Genomic DNA, 15,962 nt, shown 5'->3' with positions numbered 1-15,962 from the left:
CGGGAGGGAATCATGGCCATACTGAGAACCTGCTGTGTTTCAGATCATGGTTTATGAGGCCGAGATTCAGAAGCTCCGTGAGGACCTACTCCAGAAGATCAGCCAGCTGGAGGCCAGTAAGGATGAGGCTGTTAGAGAGGCATCAGAGTGTTCAGAGGAACACCTCGACCAACTCCGCCAGCAGTTCACAGGTAACGGAGGAGCGACCAGCGGAATGGGGCAGCCTCAGAGTGAGAGGAGGGTCAACGTTCACCAGGACCTCCTCCATCTGGGGTGCACAAGGTGAACATTCACCGCTTCAGTGCAATCTTTCCATATCTGTCACGCCTCTCAGAATGTCCTGACATGTTTTACAGCCAATGAAGCATTTATGAAGTGTAGTCACTGCTGTAATGTAGAAAATGTGACAGCCAATTTGTGCAGAGCAAGATCCCAGAAACAACATTGAGCTAAATGAGCAGATATTCCCCAAGTACTGCACTGGGACTGTCAGCCTGGCTTCTGAGCTCAAATCCCTGGAGTTCAGAGTCACAAACTGTTAACTCAGATTGTTGGGAGGCTCTGTCTGAGGGCCAACGGGGGAGGCTCTGTCTGAGGGCCAACGGGGGAGGCTCTGTCTGAGGGCCAACAGGGGAGGCTCTGTCTGAGGGCCAACGGGGGAGACGCTGTCTGAGGGCCAACGGGGGAGACGCTGTCTGGGGGGCAATGGGGGAGACGCTGTCTGGGGGGCAATGGGGGAGACGCTGTCTGGGGACAATGGGTGGGACGCTGTCTAGGGGCCAATGGGAGAGACGCTGTCTGGGGGCCAATGGGGGAGACGCTGTCTGGGGGCAATGGGGGAGACACTGTCTGGGGACAATGGGTGGGACGCTGTCTAGGGGCCAATGGGGGAGACGCTGTCTGGGGGCCAATGGGGGAGACGCTGTCTGGGGGCCAATGGGGGAGACGCTGTCTGGGGGCCAATGGGGGAGACGCTGTCTGGGGGCCAATGGGGGAGACGCTGTCTTGGGACAATGGGGGTTATGTGCCTGGGCTCATGGTGTTCCTATGCTGTTCCTGATTGCAGGAGTCCAGCATCATCTGACCACATTAAAACCCGTCCTGAAAATTATGAAAGCAAATTACAACAGCCTGCGGAGTCAGGTGAAAAACTTCTCCCAGTTCTACGAGGCTGCAATTACTGAGGCAAAGAAACAGGTGAATAAGAGACAGGGACCAAGCTCGCGAGTTAATCTGCCCCTCCAACCTTCGATAATGTTGCCCCTTCCTTCCCCCCCAATGCAATGACCCCTTCCCTCCCACACAATCCCCATTCCCATCACCATAACCCCTCCCTCACACGCAATCCCCATTCCCATCACCGTGACCCCCCTCGCTGTCTCACAATCCCCATTCCCATCACCGTGACCCCCCTCGCTCCCTCACAATCCCCATTCCCATCACCGTGACCCTCCTCCCTCCCACACAATCCCCATTCCCATCACCGTGACCCCCCTCCCTCACACACAATCCCCATTCCCATCACCATAAACCCCTCCCTCACACACAATCCCCATTCCCATCACCGTGAACCCCCCCTCCCACACAATCCCCATTCCCATCACCATAAACCCCTCCCTCACACACAATCCCCATTTCCCATCACCATAAACCCCTCCCTCACACGCAATCCCCATTCCCATCATCGTGACCCCCCTCGCTCCCACACAATCCCCATTCCCATAACCTTGACCCCCTATCCCTCCCACACAATCTCCATTCCCATCACCGTGACCCCCCTCGCTCCCACACGATCCCCATTCCCATCATCGTGACCCCCCTCCCTCCCTCCCACACAATACCAATTCCCATCACCGTGACCCCCATCCCTCCCACACAATCCCAATTCCCATCACCGTGACCCCCCTCTCTCCCTCACAATCCCAATTCCCATCACCCTGACCCTCCTCCCTCCCACACAATCCCCATTCCCATCACCGTGACCCCCCTCCCTCACACACAATCCCCATTCCCATCACCATAAACCCCTCCCTCACACACAATCCCCATTCCCATCACCGTGAACCCCCCCTCCCACACAATCCCCATTCCCATCACCATAAACCCCTCCCTCACACGCAATCCCCATTCCCATCATCGTGACCCCCCTCGCTCCCTCACAATCCCAATTCCCATCACCGTGACCCTCCTCCCTCCCACACAATCCCAATTCCCATCACCGTGACCCCCCTCGCTCCCTCACAATCCCAATTCCCATCACTGTGACCCTCCTCCCTCCCACACAATCCCAATTCCCATCACCGTGACCCCCCTCTCTCCCTCACAATCCCATTTCCCATCACCGTGACCCCCCTCCCTCCCACACAATCCCATTTCCCATTACCGTGACCCCCCTCTCTCCCTCACAATCCCAATTCCCATCACCCTGACCCTCCTCCCTCCCACACAATCCCAATTCCCATCACCGTGACCCCCCTCCCTCCCACACAATCCCCATTCCCATTACCGTGACCCCCCTCGCTCCCTCACAATCCCATTTCCCATTACCGTGACCCCCCTCCCTCCCACACAATCCCATTTCCCATCACCCTGACCCTCCTCCCTCCCACACAATCCCAATTCCCATCACTGTGACCCTCCTCCCTCCCACACAATCCCAATTCCCATCACCGTGACCCCCCTCTCTCCCTCACAATCCCATTTCCCATCACCGTGACCCCCCTCCCTCCCACACAATCCCATTTCCCATTACCGTGACCCCCCTCTCTCCCTCACAATCCCAATTCCCATCACCCTGACCCTCCTCCCTCCCACACAATCCCAATTCCCATCACCGTGACCCCCCTCCCTCCCACACAATCCCCATTCCCATTACCGTGACCCCCCTCGCTCCCTCACAATCCCATTTCCCATTACCGTGACCCCCCTCCCTCCCACACAATCCCATTTCCCATCACCCTGACCCTCCTCCCTCCCACACAATCCCAATTCCCATCACCGTGATCCCCCTCCCTCCCACACAATCCCAATTCCCATCACCGTGACCCCCTCCCTCCCACACAATCCCATTTCCCATCACCCTGACCCTCCTCCCTCCCACACAATCCCAATTCCCATCACCGTGATCCCCCTCCCTCCCACACAATCCCAATTCCCATCACCGTGACCCCCTCCCTCCCACACAATCCCCATTCCCATTACCGTGACCCCCTCTCTCCCACACAATCCCAATGCCCATCACCGTGACCCCCCTCCCTCCCTCCCACACAATCCCCATTCCCATCACCGTGACCCCCTCCCTCCCACACAATCCCAATTCCCATTACCGTGACCCCCCTCGCTCCTTCACAATCCCCATTCCCATCATCGTGACCCCCCTCCCTCCCTCCCACACAATCCCCATTCCCATCACCGTGACCCCCTCCCTCCCACACAATCCCCATTCCCATCACCGTGACCCCCCTCGCTCCCACACAATCCCAATTCCCATCACCGTGACCCTCCTCCCTCCCACACAAACCCCATTCCCATCTCCGTGACCCCGCTCGCTCCCACAGAGTCCCCATTCGCATCACCGTGACCCTCCTCGCTTCCACACAATCCCAATTCCCATCACCGTGACCCTCCTCGCTCCCACATAATCCCAATTCCCATCACCGTGACCCTCCTCCCTCCCACACAAACCCCATTCCCATCACCGTGACCCCCCCTCCCTCCCACTCAATCCCAATTCCCATCACCGTGACCCCCCTCCCTCCCTCACAATCCCAATTCCCATCACCATGACCCTCCATCCCTCCCACACAAGCCCAATTCCCATCACCGTGACCCTCCTCGCTCCCACATAATCCCAATTCCCATCACCGTGACCCTCCTCGCTCCCACATAATCCCAATTCCCATCACCGTGACCCTCCTCCCTCCCACACAAACCCCATTCCCATCACCGACCCCCCTCCCTTGAGGCCTCCCTTGCTTGAATGGAACAGACACAAGAGGCTGAATGGCCTCCTCCTGTTCCTGTGTGACAGGCTCAAGGGGCTGAATGGCCTCTTCCTGTTCCTGTGTAACAGGCACGAGGGGCTGAATGGCCTCCTCCTGTTCCTGTGTAACAGGCACGAGGGGCTGAATGGCCTCCTCCTGTTCCTGTGTAACAGGCTCGAGGGGCTGAATAGCCTCCTCCTGTTCCTGTGTAACAGGCTCGAGGGGCTGAATGGCCTCCTCCTGTTCCTGTGTAATAGGCTCGAGGGGCTGAATAGCCTCCTCCTGTTCCTTTGACCCTCCTGATTGCTACTCCACATTTTAATTTGTGTCCCCTGGGATTTGCAGCCTTCATCAGAATGGAAAGTTAGGAAACATTTAGGGCGGGATCTGACAAGTGATTGATTGCTTGTTCACCTTGTTGACAGATCCAATCAGCGATAACCGAGGTATCCGAATCCAACAGGAATGTGATGGAAAAGTATGAGAGGGAGATGGTCCTGAGGAAGAAATACCACGACCAATTGGTGGAGCTCCGAGGTGGGTCAGGGCCATATTGAGCAAAGGGACACCACCTGGTGGAGCTCCGAGGTGGGTCAGGGCCATGTTGGCCCATTGGGTAAAGGGGCACTTCCTGGTGGAGCTCCAAGGTGGTTCAGGCCAAATTGGCCCATTGGGTAAAGGGGCACCACCTGGTGGAGCTCTGAGGTGGGTCTTGTTGGAGATGGTCACTCTGCGGCACACATGGGGCGACAATGTAGTTTACTGCTTATCAACCAGATGTGTGTAAATCTGGGCTTCTTTTGCCCTCTGTTGTTGCTTTCACACTCTCATTTTCATTCTTTCTTTCTACCCACCCTCCCCCCACCAACCCCATCTCCCCACCCATGCCTCCCTTAGGAAATATTCGGGTGCTGTGCAGAGTGAAGCCGGTCAGTGAGACTGACCAGACGGAGGGGGCGCGTACTGCAGTGGTGAGCACTGACCCGGCCCAGGATTACAGGGTCAGGGTAATGCATAAAGGCAAAACGAGGACCTTTGAACTGGACAAAGTGTTCCCACCGCAGGCCACGCAAGAGGAGGTAACTGGGCTACGCAATGAGAAATGCTAGTGAAGAGTAGTTCATCACTAGTAATGAGTGGTTTATCACTAGAGAAGAGTAGTTTTTCACTGGTTTATGGCTTATCACGTGTGTTGAGTGTTTTATTACTGTAAACTGTTGGTACCTCCAACATTGGGAGTGTTAAGGGTCTAGATCTCAGATAGTGAAGCTCACAGCAACGAGTGGGACTAATTAGAGTTATAGAGTCATTTATGGAACAGAAGGAGGCCATTCAGCCCATCAGGTCCAAGCCAGCTATTCAGTCAATTGGATAGCTTCTTCAAAGAGCCAGCACAGGCATGATGGGCTGAATGGCCTCTTCCTGTGCTGTGAATTTCTCAAGGCCAAAATGTTTAAATTAACTATTGGGGAACAGATACATGGGTTTTACTGCACAGTCCTCTCTCCAGTCTGATCTAACAAACTAGCAACGGTGTACAGCTTATAGAACAAAGAACAAAGAACAAAGAACAGTACAGCACAGGAACAGGCCATTCGGCCCTCCAAGCCTGCGCCGATCTTGATGCCTGCCTAAACTAAAACCTTCTGCACTTCCGGGGCCCATATCCCTCTATTCCCTTCCTATTCATGTATTTGTCAAGATGTCTCTTAAACATCGCTATCGTACCTGCTTCCACCACCTCACCTGGCAGCAAGTTCCAGGCACTCACCACCCTCTGTGTAAAAAAACATGCCTCTAAACTTTACCCCTCGCACCTTAAACCTATGTCCCCTAGTAACTGACTCTTCCACCCTGGGAAAAAGCTTCTGACTATCCACTCTGTCCATGCCGCTCATAACTTTGTAAACCTCTATCATGTCGCCCCTCCACCTCCGTCGTTCCAGTGAAAACAATCCGAGTTTATCCAACCTCTCCTCATAGCGAATGCCCTCCAGACCAGGCAACATCCTGGTAAACCTCTTCTGTACCCTCTCCAAAGCCTCCACGTCCTTCTGGTAGTGTGGCGACCAGAATTGCACGCAATATTCTAAGTGTGGCCTAACTAGAGTGACGTGTTTACTACAATCTGAAATAAATGATTTCTGTAGCATCTTTTTAAACTACCTCAGAGTACCTCAAAGCCAATTAACTACTTCAGAAGCACAGTCACTGTTGCAATGCAACATTTTACGGTAATTCCTGCCTCCAAGCTCTTCTTGACTGCTGCACAGTCCAGGAACAGAGTTCAACATTTAATCATCATTCATCATTTTAAATCTGAGTTCAATGGATGTTTTTACCTGCCAAGGGAGGACATCTCCCTGTGCTGCTGCCTCTCCCTTCCTGTATGATCGATAGTTCACTTTGTCAGTTCCGGAGGTGGGGGTGAGGGGGTGGTGGGGGGAGGTGTGGCTGCATCACATGACTCCCTTCTCCGCCCCATTGGTCACCCAACACATCAATCCTGGTTACAACCAGGCAATAATGGCGGCCACAATACCCACAATCCTCTGCAGCACAGAAACCACTCTGTGTGTCGTCAGCTTTTAACCAGAGCATGCGCAGTCCAACAACAACTTATATTTATATAGAACCTTTAACATAATAAAGAGTCTCAAGCCGCTTCACAGGAGCATTATAAAACAAAATCTGACACCAAGCCACATAAGGACAGGATAGTAGGGCAGGCGGTGGCGTACTGGTATTGTCACTGGACTAGTAACCCAGAGACCCAGGGTATTTCTCTGGGGACATGGGTTCGAATCCCACCACAACAGAAGGTGGAATTTGAATTTAATTAATAAATCTGGAATTTAAAAAGCTAGTCTAATGAAACCATTGTCGATTGTTGTAAAAACCCATCTGGTTCACTAATGTCCTTTAGGGAAGGAAATCTGCTGTCCTTACCTGGTCTGTCCTACATGTGACTCCAGATCCACAGCAATGTGGTTGACTCTTACATGCCCTCGAAATGGCCGAGGAAGTCACTCAGTTCAAGGGCAATTAGGGATGGGCAATAAGTGCTGGCCTGGCCTGTGACGCCCACATCCCATGAATGAGTAAAAAAAAAGGAGATATTAGTCAGAGGACCAAAAAGCTTGGTCAAAGAGGTTTTAAGGAATGGCTTAAAGGAGGAGAGAGAGGTGGAGAGTTGCCGAGATTTCAGGAGGGAATTCCGGAGCTTGGGGCCCAGGCAGCTGAAGGTGCCGCCACCAATGATGGAGTGATTTAAAATGAGACGTGCACAAGAGGCCAGAATTAGAGGAGTGCAGATATCTTGGAGGTTTATGGAGTTGGAGGAGATTACAGAGATAGGGAGAGGCAAGGCTGATTTGAAACTAAAGATGAGAATTTTAAAATCGAGGTGTTGCTTGACTGGAAGCCAGTGTAGGTCAGTGAGCACAGGGATGATCTGGGAATGAGAAAAGGGGCTTAGTGAAAATTAAGACACGGACGGCAGAGTTTTGGATGATCTCAAATTTACAGAGAGGAAAATGTGGGAGACCAGCCTGGACTGCATTGGAATAGTCAAATCTAGAGATAACAAAGGCATGAATAAGGGTTTCAGCAGCAGATCAGCTGAGACAGGGGCCAAGTCGGGTGATGTTACAGAGGTGGAAATAGGCAGTCTTCGTGATGGCATGAATATGAGGTTGGAAGCTCATCTCGGGGACAAGTCTGATACCGAGGTTGCGAACAGACTGGCTTAATCTCAGACTGTTGCCAGGGAGAGGATGGAGCCGCTAGAAAGTGGAGTTTGGAGCTGGGAGTGAAAACAATGGCTTCAGTCTTCGCAATATTTAATTGGAGGAAATTTCTGCTCATCCAGTATTGGATTTCGGATAAACAGTCGGATAATTTAGCAACAGTGGAGGAGCCGAGAGACGTTGTGGTGAGGTAGAACTGGACTGCACTGCATTCTCTTTGTTGTGAATCCATTCCGAGGAGGAAATGATTGAGGGAAATCCCCCTCCCCAACCCCTACACTTGATAATCTTTCACCCGATTGCATGCAGGAGTGTCAGAGAGATCCACCTTTAATCTTGGAGGGTTTGCGGCCCTACATTCAGTAGGCAGAATCAGGCTTTGCTGGACAGATAGGTCTCACTTACTAAAGCCTATGAGGACTCTTTCTCTGTAGGGTCTTCGATCACTCTCCCTACCTGTTTCAGATGCCTCCAATGTTCACATAGAATGATGCAACACAGAAGGAGGCCATTCGGCACATCGTGTCTGTGCTGGCCCTTTGAAAGAGCTATCCAATCAGTCCCATTCCCCTGCTCTCTCGCCATAGTCCCTGTACATTTCTCTCCTTCAAGTATTTATCCAATTCCTTTTTGAAAGTTACTATTGAATCTGCTTCTACCGCTCTTTCGAGCAGCGCGTTCCAGATCACAACTCACGGTGTGTAATAAACAATTCTCCGCATCTCCCACGCTGCTTCTTTTGCCAATTATCTCAATTCCATGCTCAGCCTATCAGCAGGGGATGTATTTATTCTCCTGGTGGGTTTTAAGTTGATTGACCCTCCTTTTGTATCAAAATAGCTACAACCAGACAACCAATCATGTGGTTAATGTTCAGGGCAATGGTTCGTGTAGATGTCAGGCATTCTGGGATGCCCTGACACTGTGCGGAGGCTGGAGAACGTTCCAGAGACTGCAAGTTACCAGAACTCCTGGCAGCAACAGAGGTTGGGATGTGTGGAGAACAGAGCTGGGGGCAGGATGAGGAGAGATGGGGGCAGGATGAGGAGAGCTGGGGGCAGGATGAGGAGAGATGGGGGCAGGATGAGGAGAGCTGGGGGCAGGATGAGGAGAGCTGGGGGCAAAATGAGGAGAGATGGGGGCAGGATGAGGAGAGATGGGGGCAGGATGAGGAGAGATGGGGGCAGGATGAGGAGAGCTGGGGGCAAAATGAGGAGAGATGGGGGCAGGATGAGGAGAGCTGGGGGCAGGATGAGGAGAGCTGGGGGCAGGATGAGGAGAGCTGGGGGCAGGATGAGGAGCGATGGGGGCAGGATGAGGAGAGCTGGGGGCAGGATGAGGAGAGCTGGGGGCAGGATGAGGAGAGCTGGGGGCAAAATGAGGAGAGATGGGGGCAGGATGAGGAGAGCTGGGGGCAGGATGAGGAGAGCTGGGGGCAAAATAAGGAGCGATGGGGGCAGGATGAGGAGAGCTGGGGGCAGGATGAGGAGAGCTGGGGGCAGGATGAGGAGAGCTGGGGGCAGGATGAGGAGCGATGGGGGCAGGATGAGGAGAGATGGGGGCAGGATGAGGAGAGCTGGGGGCAGGATGAGGAGAGCTGGGGGCAGGATGAGGAGCGATGGGGGCAGGATGAGGAGAGCTGGGGGCAGGATGAGGAGAGCTGGGGGCAGGATGAGGAGAGATGGGGGCAGGATGAGGAGAGATGGGGGCAGGATGAGGAGCGATGGGGGCAGGATGAGGAGCGATGGGGGCAGGATGAGGAGAGCTGGGGGCAGGATGAGGAGCGATGGGGGCAGGATGAGGAGCGATGGGGGCAGGATGAGGAGAGATGGGGGCAGGATGAGGAGCGATGGGGGCAGGATGAGGAGCGATGGGGGCAGGATGAGGAGCGATGGGGGCAGGATGAGGAGCGATGGGGGCAGGATGAGGAGCGATGGGAGCAGGATGAGGAGATCTTCCCCATGTACCCAACCACATGCTCAGCAGGACAACCCTGCCTCCCCCCACTCCCACCCCGTCTGGTCACTAACGGTCTGTTCCTCTCCTGTCTCTGCTTAGGTTTTTGAAGAGATTGAACCTTTCATCACTTCCTGCATCGATGGATACAACATCTGCATTTTCGCCTATGGACAAACAGGATCTGGAAAGACGTACACCATGGAGGTGAGTGACACTCAACTGGGGAGGAGAGTAATGGACTCTGAACTGGGCAGCTTCACACATACAGCATAGTGAACACCACACTTGGAGGAAGTACATTGTCGATTCACCAGAATGATATCTGGACTCCAAGGGTTAAATTGTATGCCCTGGAATTTAGAAGGTTAAGGGTGATCTATCTGATCGAAGTTTTCAAGTAAGGGGAACAGATTGGGTTGATAGAGAGAAATTATTTCCACTGGTCGGGGAGTCTAAGACTGGCGACAGAATCTGAAAATTAGAGCCAGACTTTTCAGGAGTAAAATTAGGAAACACGTTACACAAAGAGTGGCAGAAGTTTGGAATTCTCTTCCACAAATGGCAATTGATGCAAAATCAATCATTAATTTTTAATCGGAGATTGATAGATTTTTGTTACCCAAATGTATGGATAGGGGGCAAAGGCGGGTAGAATGAGTTAGGTCACAGATCAGCCATTGAATGCTGGAACAGGCTTGAGGGCCTGAATGGCCTCCACCTGTTCTTGTATTCCATCCCTACATCGCCCCCTGATGGCTCCCTGTCAGTGGAGAGTGCCCACCAACTGTGTGTAAATGGAAGGACCTCGCCCCAAACCCCACCTGCCATCCCTCCCCCTGCCAAAACCGGGTTAGGATTGGGAGATCCAAGTTGGGCTTGGTTACAGATGTCCAGCCGAGCTCATTCTCGGCCACTGGTCAAGTTGACCTCACGACCAGGTGCCACAAATCTTCCAGCCAGTTGCACTGATGTGTCACAACACAAACCGTCCCCCCCAACACCAGAAGGGTACGGGGTACAAATCTCCAGGCCTGTGGTTCCAGGCGTGGGGTCGATGACTGATGGGGAACAGGAAGCTGGTCCGTTGCTGATAGTGCGAGTTTCCATTACAGGGGCTGGCAGAGAACCCCGGGATTAACCAACGTGCTCTGCGGGCTCTCTTCAAGGAGACTGGGGAAAGGAGGGGCTCCTGGACGTACACTATCTCGCTCAGCATGCTGGAGATCTACAACGAGCATCTCAGGTACATGGTGCATCCTGGAATCAGCTCCCTCCCACGTATCAAAGCTGTTCTGTCAGGGGCCAATTACTGTAAGGGGGGGAGGAGTACCGGACTGCAACAGGTGAAAGGTCACACACTTCCAAAGTGGAGAGGAAGTGATGGTGGTAGCACACTTATCTCAGACTGAGAACATTGTGAGAGAACATAATGCAGGCTGACTCTCAGACTGCAGCACTGAGGGAGCGCCGCACTGTCGGATGGTCAGTACTGAGGGAGCGCCGCACTGTCGGAGGGTCAGTACTGAGGGAGCGCCGCACTGTCGGAGGGTCAGTACTGAGGGAGCGCCGCACTGTCGGAGGGTCAGTACTGAGGGAGCGCCGCACTGTCGGATGGTCAGTACTGAGGGAGCGCCGCACTGTCGGAGGGTCAGTACTGAGGGAGCGCCGCACTGTCGGATGGTCAGTACTGAGGGAGCGCCGCACTGTCGGATGGTCAGTACTGAGGGAGCGCCGCACTGTCGGAGGGTCAGTACTGAGGGAGTGCCGCACTGTCGGATGGTCAGTACTGAGGGAGCGCCGCACTGTCGGATGGTCAGTACTGAGGGAGTGCCGCACTGTCGGATGGTCAGTACTGAGGGAGCGCCGCACTGTCGGATGGTCAGTACTGAGGGAGTGCCGCACTGTCGGAGGGTCAGTACTGAGGGAGTGCCGCACTGTCGGAGGGTCAGTACTGAGGGAGCGCCGCACTGTCGGATGGTCAATACTGAGGGAGTGCCGCACTGTCGGAGGGTCAGTACTGAGGGAGCGCCGCACTGTCGGATGGTCAGTACTGAGGGAGTGCCGCACTGTCGGAGGGTCAGTACTGAGGGAGTGCCGCACTGTCGGAGGGTCAGTACTGAGGGAGCGCCGCACTGTCGGATGGTCAGTACTGAGGGAGTGCCGCACTGTCGGAGGGTCAGTACTGAGGGAGCGCCGCACTGTCGGGGGGTCAGTACTGAGGGAGCGCCGCACTGTCGGAGGGTCAGTACTGAGGCAGCGCCGCACTGTCGGAGGGCCAGTACTGAGGGAGCGCCGCACTGTCGGAGGGTCAGTACTGAGGGAGCGCCGCACTGTCGGAGGGCCAGTACTGAGGGAGAGCCGCACTGTCGGAGGGTCAGTACTGAGGGAGCGCCGCACTGTCAGCGGTCAGTACTGAGGGAAAGCCGCACAGTCGAAGGGTCAGTACTGAGGGAGCGGCGTACTGTCAGAGGGTCAGTACTGAGGGAGCGCCGCAGTGTCGGAGGTCAGTACTGAGGGAGTGCCGCACTGTCGGAGGGTCAGTACTGAGGGAGTGCCGCACTGTCGGAGGGTCAGTACTGAGGGAGTGCCGCAGTGCCGGAGGGTCAGCACTGAGGGAGCGCCGCACTGTCGGAGGGTCAGTACTGAGGGAGCGCCACAGTGCCGGAGGGTCAGTATTGAGGGAGCGCCGCACTGTCGGAGGGTCATTACTGAAGGAGTGCTGCACTGTCGGAGGGTCAGTACTGAGGGAGTGCTGCACTGTCGGAGGGTCAGGACTGAGGGAGTGCCGCACTGTCGGAGGGTCAGTACTGAGGGAGCGCCGCACTGTCGGATGGTCAGTACTGAGGGAGTGCCGCACTGTCGGAGGGTCAGTACTGAGGGAGCGCCGCACTGTCGGATGGTCAGTACTGAGGGAGTGCCGCACTGTCGGAGGGTCAGTACTGAGGGAGCGCCGCACTGTCGGAGGGTCAGTACTGAGGGAATGTTGCACTGTCGGAGGCTCAGTACCGAGGGAGTCCCGCACTGTCGGAGGGTCAGTACTGAGGGAGTGCTGCACTGTCGGAGGGTCAGGACTGAGGGGGTGCTGTAGTGTCGGAGGGTCAGTACTGAGGGATTGCTGTACTGTCAGAAGGTCAGTACTGAGGGATTGCTGCACTGTCAGAGGGTCAGTACTGAGGGAATGCTGCACTGTCGGAGGCTCAGTACCGAGGGAGTCCCGCACTGTCGGAGGGTCAGTACTGAGGGAGCGCCGCACTGTCGGAGGGTCAGTACTGAGGGAGCGCTGCACTGTCGGAGGGTCAGTACTGAGGGAGTGCCGCACTGTCGGAGGGTCAGTACTGAGGGAGCGCCGCACTGTCGGAGGGTTAGTACTGAGAGAGCGCCGCACTGTCGGAGGGTCAGTACTGAGGGAGCGCTGCACTGTTGGAGGGTCAGTACCGAGGGAGTCCCGCACTGTCGGAGGGTCAGTACTGAGGGAGTGCTGCACTGTCAGAGGGTCAGTACTGAGGGAGCGCTGCACTGTCGGAGGGTCAGTACTGAGGGAATGCTGCACTGTCGGAGGCTCAGTACCGAGGGAGTCCCGCACTGTCGGAGGGTCAGTACTGAGGGAGTGCTGCACTGTCGGAGGGTCAGGACTGAGGGGGTGCTGTAGTGTCGGAGGGTCAGTACTGAGGGATTGCTGTACTGTCAGAAGGTCAGTACTGAGGGATTGCTGCACTGTCAGAGGGTCAGTACTGAGGGAGCGCTGCACTGTCAGAGGGTCAGTACTGAGGGAATGCTGCACTGTCGGAGGCTCAGTACCGAGGGAGTCCCGCACTGTCGGAGGGTCAGTACTGAGGGAGTGCTGCACTGTCAGAGGGTCAGTACTGGGGGAGTGCTGCGCTCTCAGAGGGTCAGTACTGAGGGAGCGCTGCACTGTCGGAGGGTCAGTACCGAGGGAGTCCCGCACTGTCGGAGGCTCAGTACCGAGGGAGTCCCGCACTGTCGGAGGGTCAGTACTGAGGGGGTGCTGTAGTGTCGGAGGGTCAGTACTGAGGGAGTGCTGTACTGTCAGAAGGTCAGTACTGAGGGAATGCTGCACTGTCGGAGGCTCAGTACCGAGGGAGTCCCGCACTGTCGGAGGGTCAGTACTGAGAGAGTGCTGCACTGTCGGAGGGTCAGTACTGAGGGAGTGCTGCACTGTCGGAGGGTCAGTACTGAGGGAGTGCTGCACTGTCAGAGGGTCAGTACTGAGGGAATGCTGCACTGTCGGAGGCTCAGTACCGAGGGAGTCCCGCACTGTCGGAGGGTCAGTGCTGAGGGAGTGCTGCACTGTCGGAGGGTCAGTACTGAGGGGGTGCTGTAGTGTCAGAAGGTCAGTCCTGAGGGAGCGCTGCACTGTCGGAGGGTCAGTACTGAGGGAGCGCTGCACTGTCGGAGGGTCAGTACTGAGGGAGCGCTGAACTGTCGGAGGGTCAGTACTGAGGGAGCGCTGCACTGTCGGAGGGTCAGTACTGAGGGATTGCTGCACTGTCAGAGGGTCAGTACTGAGGGAGCGCTGCACTGTCGGAGGGTCAGTACTGAGCGAGTGCAGCACTGTCGGAGGGTCAGTACTGAGGGAGCACTGCACTGTCGGAGGGTCAGTACTGAGGGAGTGCAGCACTGTCGGAGGGTCGGTCTTTCAGCTGAGATGTTAAACTGCGGCTCCTTTTATCCTCTCATGGGGCATTAAAAGATCCCACGGAACTAATATGAAGAACAAGTTCTACCCAGTGTCCGATTCAAGATTTAACCTTCAATTAATATCACTAAAACAGATCATCTGTTCATTAGGACATTGCTGTTTGTGGGAGCTTGCTGTGTATGCAAATTGTGTAATCAGTGTCAGGTTCATCCGCCTTACTGGTCCAGGATTGGCTGTGATGAGTTGAGTTGTGAATCTACTTTGAGAGAAAGTCAGAACAAGTTTATGAAGTTTTACTCAAACTAAAGCAATAAACCCAGGCAGCAATTTATAGTTTAACGTGGGTTATACTATCCGTATGGAGACTGGGTGGAAGACCTCTCTCTCTCTCTCTCTCTCTCTCTCTCTCTCTCTCTCTCTCTCTCTCTCTCTCTCTCTCTCTCTCTCTCGTCTTTTGTCTTCTTGTCTCTGGTTCTCTCTGCTGTGCCGGTCCTGACCAGGAGGATCTCTTTCATTCTGGCTCTTATTCAACTAACCCCTCCCTGTCCCCAATCATGTTCACCTTCGTGGCTATCATGCCCTGACCATGGTTTCCTTGAACAATCACGCTAACCGTACGTAATTAGATAGTGCTCTTTGTGTTCACCATTGTCCTAATTCTCTTATCTGAAGGCTTCGACATCCTGTGGTCTCTTATCCCGTTGAGAGACCCCTGTATTCCTGTTTTCCCACCTGCACAAGCAGTCTTCGAGGACTCGAGCTCCCAGCTGCTTGTGGAGCTTGACATTACTTCTCATAATCCCTCTACCATGGCATCATTTACGCTACGACCTATTTCTACTATACGACACTACAAAAAGGCTTAACTATTCGTAACCTTACAATTAGCTGCCACGTTACTGATCTTACAACAGTGACTACACTTCCAAAGTACTTCATTGGCTGTAAAGTGCTTTGTGATGTCCTGGGGATGTTAAAGGTGCTATAGAAATGCAAGTCTTTCTGCTCTGGCTGACCTGGGATCTGCGTCCATATGTCCAGCAATCAGGTCCATCGATACCAAGTCCCGGGTGACCCAGGATTTCTGCATTTCAAAGTCACTGAGGGACTGACCCCTGGGGGCACCTCGTACATTGAATAAATCGGCCACCCATGCTGATTGCTCAAATAGTACCTGACGGCTCGAGCACCTGTTTGACTTTGAGCTGAGCTTCTATCTCCCCACGTACGGTCCATTGCAATGTGCACAGAGTTCAATGTCCTCCATCCATCTCCAACTCCAGTATAACTCACATCCACCACCACCTCCAGTATAACTCACATCCACCACCACCTCCAGTATAACTCACATCCACCACCACTTCCAGTATAACTCACATCCACCACCACCTCCAGTATAACTCACATCCACCACCACCTCCAGTATAACTCACATCCACCACCACCTCCAGTATAACTCACATCCACCACCACCTCCAGTATAACTCACATCCACCACCACCTCCAGTATAACTCACATCCACCACCACTTCCAGTATAACTCTCATCCGCATCCACCTCCACCTCTAGTATAACTCTCATCCGCATCCACCTCCACCTCCAGTATAACTC

General features: G+C 54.4%; 1 protein-coding gene across 6 annotated transcripts in view; it reads left to right on the top strand.

Annotated features, from left to right (window-relative positions):
- The window catches only part of si:ch211-257p13.3 (kinesin-like protein KIFC3), a 130,054-nt gene that overhangs the window by 101,471 nt on the left and 12,621 nt on the right, over nt 1-15,962 (top strand). For 5 of the 6 annotated variants that reach the window (XM_068016159.1, XM_068016149.1, XM_068016141.1 and 2 more), the window contains 6 exons: nt 44-191; nt 1,067-1,197; nt 4,409-4,520; nt 4,881-5,062; nt 9,791-9,895; nt 10,804-10,934. In XM_068016159.1, the coding sequence (XP_067872260.1) occupies nt 44-191; nt 1,067-1,197; nt 4,409-4,520; nt 4,881-5,062; nt 9,791-9,895; nt 10,804-10,934 (809 nt within the window). The remainder of the gene's footprint in view (nt 1-43; nt 192-1,066; nt 1,198-4,408; nt 4,521-4,880; nt 5,063-9,790; nt 9,896-10,803; nt 10,935-15,962) is intronic. The other variant, XM_068016177.1, reaches the window with a different exon arrangement.

This window comes from Heterodontus francisci, chromosome 2 (genome assembly GCF_036365525.1).
Source record: "Heterodontus francisci isolate sHetFra1 chromosome 2, sHetFra1.hap1, whole genome shotgun sequence".
NCBI lineage: Eukaryota > Metazoa > Chordata > Chondrichthyes > Heterodontiformes > Heterodontidae > Heterodontus > Heterodontus francisci.
Note: the sequence above shows the minus strand (reverse complement) of the source record. Positions and strands in the feature narration are given on the sequence as shown.